The sequence below is a fragment of the Papaver somniferum genome, chromosome 6 (genome assembly GCF_003573695.1).
Source record: "Papaver somniferum cultivar HN1 chromosome 6, ASM357369v1, whole genome shotgun sequence".
Lineage (NCBI taxonomy): Eukaryota > Viridiplantae > Streptophyta > Magnoliopsida > Ranunculales > Papaveraceae > Papaver > Papaver somniferum.
Window position 1 is genome coordinate 140,336,473 of NC_039363.1, and position 11,455 is coordinate 140,347,927.

An 11,455-nucleotide genomic window follows, 5' to 3' on the forward strand; every position below is an offset into this window, starting at 1 on the left:
AGAAGAAAAATAATAGCGAAGGAACATCCCAGGAGGAAGATGACTTAGACAAAGTTCTGGCCGAGCACGGCAATGCTCCCATTGTTCCAAAATATAATGCTTCTCCAAAAGAAGAAAAGGTTCAAGCTCAACCTGAACAGATAGGCTCGGTTGATGCTACTGGAGGGGAGAAGGAAGCGGAGGCAGAAACAGGGAAGTCTGCGGCAGCAAAGAAGAACAAAAAGAAGAAGGAGAAGGAAAAGGAGAAGAAGGCAGCTGCTGCGGCTGCAGCGGCTGCAGCGGGAGTTCAGGATGCAACACAGGAGGAAACAAAGAGTAAAAAACGTGATGACAAGCGCCCAATTCATGTTATAAAAATGCAGGAGGCTTTGCAAAGGCGTAAAGAACTTGAAGAGAGAATGAGGAGGGAAGAGGAAGAGAAAGAAAGGAGGGAGGAAGAAGAGCACCTCAGGCAAGAGGAACTCGAGAAACAAGCAGAAGAAGCCAAGCGAAGGAAAAAGGAAAAAGAAAAAGAGAGGATGCTGATGAGGAAGCAGGAAGGGAAGCCTATAACAAGGAAGCAGAAAAATGAAGCTTGTCGGCTTGAACTACTTAGGAATCAGTTTCTTACGCAGAAGTCTAAGTCAGCTCCTGCTAAAGAAAATGGCGGGGCTTCTGCAACAAACAGTGCGGACGACCTGCAGCTGAAGGAAATGAATGCAGCTAAAAACACGAATACTAGAGAGGTAGACTCAATATTATCTAATTCTATTGAGGAAGTGGAAGTTAAGCATGAGAATGAAGGTAAATCAGTTGAGGAGGAAGAAATTGAGGACAAAGAATGGCACACAAAGAGCTGGGGTGATAGTGATGTCCAAATCCTGGTCAAGAGCGCCTTTGCCAGTGAAGAGGTTGAGCCAAGTGTGGTGAAGAAAGAAGCCAAGTGTGCAACATCACCGGATTCTGGTACCGCGGTGAAGCCATATACTGCTTCTGGTGGAGGTGTTCCTCAATATTTAGAATGTGAAGACGTTAAGAGTGATGTTGCGGCTAAGAATAGAAGAAAGGATGCTGCAGCTAAACGAGAAGCACAGACTATGGAGGTACCTCCGAAAAGGGGAGAAGATAAACTGCGTTCTCCAATATGTTGTATTATGGGACATGTTGATACTGGTAAAACGAAGCTACTAGATTGCATCCGCGGAACTAATGTCCAGGAAGGCGAGGCTGGAGGAATTACACAGCAAATTGGGGCAACCTATTTTCCTGCCGTGAACATAAGAGAGAGAACCCGGGAGTTAAAAGCAGATGCAAAGTTACGGGTCCCTGGTCTTTTGGTTATTGATACTCCAGGACACGAGTCGTTTACTAACTTGCGTTCACGTGGGTCTGGGTTATGTGATATTGCAATTTTGGTTGTTGACATTATGCATGGATTGGAACGACAGACTATTGAATCCCTGAATCTTCTGAAAATGCGGAACACAGAGTTCATAGTTGCGCTGAACAAGGTGAGTGTTAATGGCTAAAAAAAATTACATTACAACTAAACTGCTTTTACCATAATTTCATTGTTTGATTTTTTATCTCTTTAATTTTCAAAGGTCGATAGATTATCTGGTTGGAAAACGTGCAAGAATAAACCTATTTTCAAAGCCATGAAGCAGCAATCTAAGGATGTCCAGATGGAATTCAATTGGAGGCTCACTCAGGTAAAAGATAAATCTCAGACTTTTGTGGTGTCCGACGTGTCACGTGGACCGTGGTAGGATGTAGATTAACTTAATTGTTTCTTGTTTTCCTTTCTCAGATCATTACTCAGTTGAAAGAACAGGGTCTCAATACTGAGTTGTATTACAAAAATAAAGAAATGGGGGAAACCTACAATATTGTTCCAACAAGTGCAATCAGGTGTGTTTGCCAAACTCGACGCCGAGCTTGATTTTTGATTTTTTAAACAAGAAATCTTAATTGCTTTTACAGTTTTAGAGCATTTTTTTTCTGGCAGATTCATAGTTTCTTTTTTGTGAATGTAACAGTGGTGAAGGCATCCCAGATTTGCTGCTATTATTGGTTAAGTGGACTGAGAAAACTCTGGTGGAGAAGCTTATGTTTACCAATGAAGTTCAGGTTATTTTCTATCTTCTTATGCCAGTTGATAAGAATTTTGGATTCCTAACATTGTGACTGTTCTGCAGTGCACGGTGTTGGAGGTTAAGGCTATTGAAGGTCAGGGGACAACTATTGACGTGGTATTAGTAAATGGAGTGCTTCATGAGGGGGATCAGATTGTGGTTTGTGGTACACAGGTATTCAGTATGTAAATACACACAACTACAATGATAACTAGCACTTTCCTTTGTTAAAATATCTTATATTTCCTTGTAAATGTTAATAGGGGCCAATTGTTACCACTATTCGTGCTCTACTGACACCGCATCCAATGAAGGAGCTACGGATAAAGGTGAATACTCTGGTTACAATTCTATTCATTCCCACATGTGGTTTATTTTACATGGAAAGTTAATGCTGGATGTTAAGATGTTAATTGTTTGTGTGAGTCAAGAGTGCACAGATAATGAAAAACTCTGTATTGAACTTGTTGAACCTTAACACGCGATCATTGGCAAATGCTAACCTTACTTATCCCGTTTTACTTTACAACTAGTCCCAACTATCTTACAGCTGTATTTGTATTGTATAATCTTCAATATGTCCATGATTTTCTATGCTAATGCATGATTTATTGCCTCAGGGCTCTTATCTGCATCACAAAGAACTCAAAGCAGCCCAGGGTGTGAAAATCAATGCTCAGGTAATGTTTGTTTTTCATTTGGTTTTGGTTGATGCACATTGGCAGTTCCAAATTTATATCTCTACGACATTCTTGATGGGTTTTCGTCTTAAACTCAATTTATTACTTCTTTTCAGGGCCTTGATCATGCTGTTGCAGGCACTGGTCTGTATGTGGTGGGTCCTGATGACGATGTTGAAGACATCAAGGAAGCAACAATGCAAGACATGAAGTCCGTCATGAGCAGGATTGACAAGAGTGGTACAGGTGTATGTGTTCAAGCATCAACACTTGGGTCACTGGAGGCATTGCTGGAGTTTTTGAAGAGCCCTGTAGTCAATATCCCTGTCAGTGGTATAAACATAGGTCCTGTACACAAGAGTGATGTCAGGAGGGCATGTGCCATGCTTGAAAGGAACAGGGAATATGCCACCATTCTGGCATTTGATGTCAAAGTGACGCCCGTGGCTCGTGAGCTTGCTAAGGAGAGTGGTGTAAAAATATTCACTGCTGATATAATATATCATCTTTTTGATCAGTTCCAGAAATATATGGACAACTTTAAGGAGGAAAAGAAGAGAGAAGCTTCGGTGGAAGCTGTCTTTCCATGCCGTCTCAAGATTATGCCGGATTGTGTATTTAATAAGAAGGACCCAATTGTATTGGGGGTCAACGTTCTTGAAGGCACCCTTAAGGTATAACTCTCTCATCGTCTTGTCTTTTTTGGATGCGAGAAAATACAATCATCGACTCTTAGTTTGTAGGACCTCCCTATCTGTATATTCGTATAGATTGTATTCCTAATTTACCTCTGATTTTATGTTCGTTGTTGCACTGAGCTCAGACGGGCACTCCAATTTGCATTCTATCTGATTCTGGTGAAAGTGAATTTATCGATATCGGTCAGATTACATCAATCCAAATCAATCACAAAGAAGTTGGGACTGCCAAGAAAGGACAGAAGGTTGCCATAAAGGTAATTACTAAGTTTCACTCAATGTTATATGATGTTCCAAGGATTATATATGTTAATTTACAGAGTTTTTGTATGTATTTGTGTAGATACTGAGTAAAAAAATCTTTGGCAAGCACTTTACAGTGGCCAATGAACTAGTTAGCCACATCACCAGAGAGTCGGTTGGAATACTGAAAGCTTATTTTCAGGTAAGCTACAGTTATCATATCTTCATTTGTTTTCTGTTTTCCTTTTCAAGATCGATACAAGTTACAGTGACTAATCCAAAATCTTATTTCTTGTCTCGACCATTTTCTTAAATGTGCAGGACGATATGGGTAATGAAGATTGGAAGTTGCTGGAGGAACTGCAGAGGGACTTCAAGATTGATCAAATCTATTTTTAGTTTGTTTGGAAATTCATCGGTCTTCCTTACTAGAGAAATTAAATAATTTGGACCATTTCTAGAGAACTGCAAATAATTGATTGCGAGAGTTTTCTGTTGGAGTTAAATTGGTGGTCGAAGTTTTCATAATACTCCCGTATGTTTTCTTTTATTAAGTAAAATTTATCCTTTACTCTTCAGTTTGCACGGGTTGTTTATTTCTAGTGGTGGCGGTGAGAGAAATGGTGGTAACTAGAATTTTTTTATTTTTATTTTTTTGAAGCAGTTAACTAGAAAATTTGTGAAATTGTCAATTGAAAACTTTCTTCAGGCAGCATACACGTACTATGAGGCTTTGTTTGTTCCAACACGTGGAAAATATTTGAAAATCTGATTTCCTTCTGATAAAGGAGATGTCTCAGGGGCACAACGAAGGATGAGAACCGAAGTCGTATTTACCCATCAAAGAGAGCATGCCGTTTTTGTTCGACTTATCACCAAAAATAGTAACATATATAGGGTGTGGGTAAAGAATGAAAAATAAATGGTGATTCTATTTGACCTTGCCTAATGTCATCAATTACAGTCAATTAAAGCTACAACAAATTTCCTCCACACTTCATTTATTGAGGAGTACTTATAAAACACGTCTCCTAGCTTATGGTTGAGCGGAACTTTCAAACATTTTCTTGCAGTTTTGTTAAACTTCTGTTTAGGTACCATGGAAAAACAAGAGCCAGTAACACCTGCAGGTCGGTTATTCTTACAGGAAGAGATGAATACAGTAATCAATTGTGTAATCGGTCTGAAGCATCCTATCGACGAGTACACCATAAAAACCGAAATGAAGAACTCAATCATGCTCCAACATGCAAGATTTCGAAGTGTATTAGTCAAAGACAAGGAAGGAAGAGAATATTGGGAAACAAGAAACGGTTTAAACATAGATAAACACATATTCCTTGTTAAAGATATCGAAAAAATCTATGGTCAGGGAGATGACTGTAAGAATGACGATACCACGTTAGTGAATAGTTACTTGGCAGATCTTTCAGTTTCGACTCCTCTTGATATCAGCAAACCGCTCTGGGAACTACATCTATTGAAGGAACAAAAGTGTGTAATATTGAGAGTTCATCATGCTTTAGGTGACGGGATTTCTTTAATGTCTTTGTTTCTGGCTATGTGTAAGAAAGTTGATCATCCTGATCAATTACCCAGTATTCCAACTTCTTCCTCAAAGAAAGACAACAACAAGAGTACTAGCAAAAGCAGTATGGGTAAGAAAGTTCGGAAGTTGTTAATGGCCATTTGGTGTACTATGGTTTATGCCATGGAACTGTTGCTGAGAACCTTGTTTGTGAAAGATGCTGAAACGAAGTTAAGTGGTGGATCTGGGGTTGAACTTTGGCCTCGAAAGGCAGCTACTGCAAGGTTCAGAATGGATGATATGAAATCCGTCAAGAACGCCATGGCTAATACGGTCAGTAAACTTCATTCTTAATTTCTTTAAGCTGGATGTTAGTTGTTAAATTTACAAATAGTCGAATACAAAGCTTAGAATAGTATGATTATTGTTTTTAATGTTTTTGACAAGTCTAGAATGGTACGATTGGTCATGGTTTTCATTGGTCGTACGTAGTGTGACAATATCATCTGTTATAGTCATCTTTGGCGGGTACGTTAAATCTTAGTTGCTATTTGACAGCTCTCCTGACCAAATTCTTGTGCAAAATGAATTGGTCTCTTTGTAACTTTAATTCAAGATTTCAAAAAGGAAAAAGAAAACATGCTTCCATTACCCTTACGTGCAAGTTGTGCAACTTGAAAACAGAATGGCAAAACGCCAAAACCATGTGTTGTTTTTCGAGGACATGCATGAGTCAGCGAGTATGTACTTTTTCACCGACTTAATTGATTCTGACTCGGATGTACTGTTTTTTTTACTGTTGATTTAGTGAATGACGGTGTTTATAAATGATGATATCGCAGACCATCAATGATGTCCTTTTCGGAGTGGTTTCAGCCGGATTATCGCGATACTTGGATTACCATAAACCTTCAAATTCAAGTAATCAACATGTCATTTCATGAAGCCAATCAAACCTTATCAATCTTAAACTAACATCGATATTTATGACGACCTCAGTTAATTTTAAAGCATCTTTGTTTAGAGTTACAAGAGGGACTTCGAATCACAGGATTGGGAATGGTTAACCTCAGAAAACAGCATGGATTGCAGGTCTAATTCCCTAGCAACCTCATTTCTTTGTTTTTACATAAATGGGTTACATATACAAATGAATTTACTTTAATAACAGGATATGTCAGAATTGGTGAAAAACAAACCACTGTCAAGTTGGTGGGGTAACAAATTTGGCTTCATTTTGCTCCCAATCTATCACCATAAAAACGTTGATAATGATCCACTTCAATATGTAAGGAGAGCTAAAGCTATGCTCGATAAAAAGAAGCTCTCTTTAGAAGCTCATTTCTCTTATACATTTGGAAATTTAGTAATGTCGCTTTTGGGTCACTAGGTAATAAACTTCTAGTCAAGGCTCTAAGCAAACTATATTGATTTGAATTCATCTGACAATGTATCGGTATATTCTTATTATGTGTAGGCTGCAATGCTGCTTAATTACCGAGTTGTTTGCAATACAAGTTTTACGATATCAAATGTTGTTGGTCCACAAGAAGAGATCATGTTTGGAGGAAACCCAGTAACTTCATTCAGAGTAACCTCAACTAGTTTACCCCATGTAAGTATTTTCTCGACTTTGTCATATTCAGTTGTTATCTTGTTGTTAGCTAGTTGTTGAGGACGGATTTTGGATTCTTGAATGGTTTGTAAAAAAATTGCAGGCACTCACAATGCATATGGTGAGTTACGCTGGAAATGCGGAGTTGCAAATTCTTGTGGCTAAAGACATAATACCAGACCCTGAATTCCTTGCCAAGTGTTTCGAAGATGCATTGCTCGAAATGAAGGACGTTTGTACTGCTTCTTTGTATACCTAAGAAATCTATTAATGCTCCTCGCGTCAGTACTACTTTTGAGAATTTGGCTTACTGTACTGCGTTTCGTGAACAAGTTGTATCAAGAAAAAACATAATTTTGCCTGGAAAAAGGTCCAACTTAGGATTCTAGATGTAATCTCTTCTTCCCTGTCTACGTGCTGACACTACGATCTGGTCTCTAGAAAAGAATACTTCTTTAATTTATTTCTTTAAGAAAGCAAAAAAAAAGAAAGAAGGGAAATGCATTATGAGAAAGTTAAAGGAAAATGATGGATCCACCGAAAAAATAACCCGAAGAGCGCACCGTGTGAGAGGGATAGCGGGCTTCCGAGCTCCACTCCTACCCTTCGCTATCTCAATGTTGAGAACTCATCAGTGAGTCTGTTCGATCTTCCTCAATGCGATTCTCGGTCCTATTTTTTGGTGGGTCTAGCAATTCCCGAAGTTAAAACTAATCTTGTTGGGAACTAAAAAAGGATAGCAATTTGGTCCAGGAGAATGGTTAACAAACTTCAACTTCACCACATCCGAAAATTTCTGCTGAGGTTTGTTAGTTTACAAATGGAAAACCGTCACCTTAGGTATGCGTACCCGTACACGTAATCTCGGAAGTTTTCGAACCGAAAATTTCTGATGGGTTTTCAAACCCAATTCATGTAAAGCTAGAGTACGCGTACCCGTACGCGTACCCAAGTTGGTTATATCTCAAATCAATAGCTCATGAACTTAAAACAATAAATCATTAAGGAATGCAATCTTTGCAAACCATGGCTATATTTTTCATAAATTAATTCAAGCGAATCAAACCGATTTTGTTTTAATTATGTCTATTATAAAGATCTAAGCAATTGAACAGCTCTTGAACGAGTTCTTTTGAAGTCGTTTGAACTAGTTATGAAGAAGATGAATATGGTTAATATGAAAGTTACTCATATGGATAACCACTGGTCAACCATTTGTGAACCAACCAAATGCACACGTTTAGGTACGGTTACTCAAACCTAAATGAAAGCATTTCATTTGTGTGTGACAAGCTATAACGATTGAAAGATATCAGCTTAAAGAAATCAGGTTTTTCATCTAACAGTGAATATTGAATGCTTTGTTACTAAGCTAACTTAGATTGCAAACCATGATTTGAAAACTATATAAGGAGAACTCTAGCATCCGTGCAAAACTAATCCCCACACCTCCTGTGTGATACTAGTTGGTTTTGCTAGAGTCGTTTCTCCTTTAACCGTAGGTTTCTTCTCGAGACCCTGTAGGTTAACGACTAAAGACTTCATTGGGATTGTGAAGCCATACGAAACTACTTCTCTTGTAGTTGAGCGATCTGATCTTGCCATTTTCTATCGTACGAGTTAAATTGTAAGATTAGCTTGAGATTTATCTCCGATAGGGCAAGATATAAAAAGTAATCACAAACATCTTCGTCTCATCGTTTGTGATTCCGCAATATCTTGTTTCGCTACCATACAATTAAGATTGTTGTGAGGTGATTGATAACTCTAGGCTGTTCTTTGGGAATATAAGTATGTATTATCAATTGGTTCCTGTTCAGCTTGATTTATCAAAATATGGAACAAAATCTTTGGGTTTATCTGTGGGAGACAGATTTATCCATCCAGTAGACTTGTTTGTGTGATACAGATTTGTCTATTTAAGTCTTCGACTTTGGGTCATAGAAACTCTTGGTTGTGGGTGAGATCAGCTGAGGGAATCAAGTGCGTAGTATCATGCCGGGATCAAAGACGTAAGGAGAGCAACTATACCTTGAATCAATGCGATATTGGTTATGGTTTAACTACAGTCCATACCGAAGTTAGTTTGTAGTAGGCTAGTGTCTGTAACGGCTTAATACAGTGTGATGTTCAATCTGGACTAGGTCCCTGGGGTTTTCTGCATTTGCGGTTTCCTCGTTAACAAAATTTGTGGTGTCTGTGTTATTTCTATTCCACATTATATTTTGTTATATAATTGAAATAATACAGGTTGTGCGTTGTATCGATCAATTGTGAAATCCAACCTTTGGTTGTTGATTGGAAATTTATTGATCCTTTGATATTGGTCTTTGGTACCATCCAAGTTTATTCCTTGTATTTGATTAAGACTCGCAGATTTCTATTTGCTTGAGTAAGATCAAATCAAGAGAAGAGATATTAACTCTTCAATATACTTTTGCCTAGATTGAGTTAGGCTGTCTAGTTGATCTATAGAAAGTATATTGCAGTTAGTCCATACATATTTCTAATCGAAATATTGGTTGTGGTTGTTAGACCCCCGCTTTTTTCACATTTGAGTCATTTGAACCTGTTATGGTAAAGATGAATAAGGTTGATATGAAAGTGCTCATATGTCTAACCATTTGGTTAACTACTGCTGAATCAAATGGGTGTACACGTTTAGGTACGGTTACCCAAACCTAAATGAAGTTACATTTCATTTGTATATAACAAGCTAATATCGATCTAAAGGTTGAAAAATATTAGCTTGAATCTAATCTTTTGTTCATCTAACGATGAATATTGAATGCTTTGTTACCAAGATAACTTAAATTGCAAAGCCTGATTTGAAAGCTATATAAAGGATAATTCTATTAACAGGAAAACCTAATCCCCACACCTCATGTGTGATACTAGTTGTGTAAGCTATAGTCGATTCTCCATTAACCTTAGGTTTCTCACGAGACCATGTAGGTTAAAGACTTAAAGACTTCATTGGGATTGTGAATCCTGACCCAACTATTTTTTTCTGTAGTTGCGTGATCTGATCTTGCTATTTCTATCGTGATTGAGTGCAATCGTAAGATTGGCTTGAGATTTATATCTCCAATAGGCAAGATAGAACAGTAGTCACAAACACCTTCTTCTCATCATTTGTGATTCCACAATATCCTGTTTCGCTAGTCGATTAAGATTATTGTGAGGTGATAGATATTTCTAGGTTGTTCTTCGGGAATATAAGTCTGGTATATCAATTGGTTCCTGTTCACCTTGATTTATCAAAAGACGGAACAAAACTCGTAGGTATTTCTGTGGGAGACAAATTTATCTAATCCTGTAGAGTTTTCTGTGTGAGACAAATTTGTTTATTAAAGTCTTCGACTTTGGGTCGTATCAACTTAGTTATGGGTGAGATCAGCTAAGAGAATGAAGTGCATAGTATCATGCTGGGATCAAAGACGTAAGGAGCGCAACCGTACCTTGAATCGGTGTGAGATTGATTGGGGTTCAACTACAGTCCAGACCGAAGTTAGTTTGTAGTAGGTCAGTGTCTGTAGCGGCTTAATAAAGTCTGGTGTTCAATCTGGACTAGGTCCCGGGGTTTTTTTGCATTTTCGGTTTCCTCATTAACAAAACTTCTGGTGTCTGTGTTATTTCTTTTCCGCATTATATTTTATTATGTAATTGAAATATCACAGGTTGTGCTTTGTATCGATCAATTGGTAAATCTAACCTTATGTTGTTGATTGAAATTGACTGATCCTTGAACATTGGTCTTTGGGACAATTCAAGTTATTTCTCTTGTATTCAATTAGGCTCGCAGATTTATATTTGCTTGAGTAAGGATTGAATCGAGAAATAGAGATATTAAATCTTTGATATACTTTTCTTAAGATTGAGTCTGACTGTCTAGTTGACTCTCTTAAAAGTATATTGGAGTTAGTCCATACAAATTGCTAAGAGAAATATTGGGTGAGGTTGTTAGAACCCCGCTTTTTAACTTATGGATACTAGTTCATTAGCTAAATGAATTGATAGAAAGTGCAAACTCTGTTGGATACAATTTCATTCCAGTAAATGAACTGATAGAAAGTGCAAACTCTGTTGGATACTAGTTCATTAGCTAAATGAATTGATAGAAAGTGCAAACTCGAATGTACTGTTTTTTTTACTGTTGATTTAGTGAATGACGGTGTTTATAAATGATGATATCGCAGACCATCAATGATGTCCTTTTCGGAGTGGTTTCAGCCGGATTATCGCGATACTTGGATTACCATAAACCTTCAAATTCAAGTAATCAACATGTCATTTCATGAAGCCAATCAAACCTTATCAATCTTAAACTAACATCGATATTTATGACGACCTCAGCTAATTTTAAAGCATCTTTGTTTAGAGTTACAAGAGGGACTTCGAATCACAGGATTGGGAATGGTTAACCTCAGAAAACAGCCTGGATTGCAGGTCTAATTCCCTAGCAACCTCATTTCTTTGTTTTTACATAAATGGGTTACATATACAAATGAATTTACTTTAATAACAGGATATGTCAGAATTGGTGAAAAACAAACCACTGTCAAGTTGGTGGGGTA

At 37.8% G+C, this 11,455-nt stretch overlaps 1 protein-coding gene across 1 annotated transcript in view; it reads left to right on the forward strand.

The window, feature by feature from the left end:
• The window catches only part of LOC113289548 (eukaryotic translation initiation factor 5B-like), a 5,433-nt gene extending 986 nt beyond the window's left edge, over positions 1 to 4,447 (forward strand). Inside the window, exons 3-13 of the mRNA XM_026538826.1 lie at positions 1 to 1,490; positions 1,584 to 1,691; positions 1,790 to 1,890; positions 2,019 to 2,109; positions 2,178 to 2,288; positions 2,378 to 2,443; positions 2,735 to 2,794; positions 2,911 to 3,468; positions 3,618 to 3,749; positions 3,836 to 3,937; positions 4,057 to 4,447. The exon at positions 1 to 1,490 is cut by the window's left edge and continues 1 nt beyond it. Of these exons, the coding sequence (XP_026394611.1) occupies positions 1 to 1,490; positions 1,584 to 1,691; positions 1,790 to 1,890; positions 2,019 to 2,109; positions 2,178 to 2,288; positions 2,378 to 2,443; positions 2,735 to 2,794; positions 2,911 to 3,468; positions 3,618 to 3,749; positions 3,836 to 3,937; positions 4,057 to 4,134 (2,897 nt within the window). The 3' untranslated portion in view covers positions 4,135 to 4,447. The remainder of the gene's footprint in view (positions 1,491 to 1,583; positions 1,692 to 1,789; positions 1,891 to 2,018; positions 2,110 to 2,177; positions 2,289 to 2,377; positions 2,444 to 2,734; positions 2,795 to 2,910; positions 3,469 to 3,617; positions 3,750 to 3,835; positions 3,938 to 4,056) is intronic.
• The last annotated feature ends 7,008 nt before the right edge of the window (positions 4,448 to 11,455 follow it).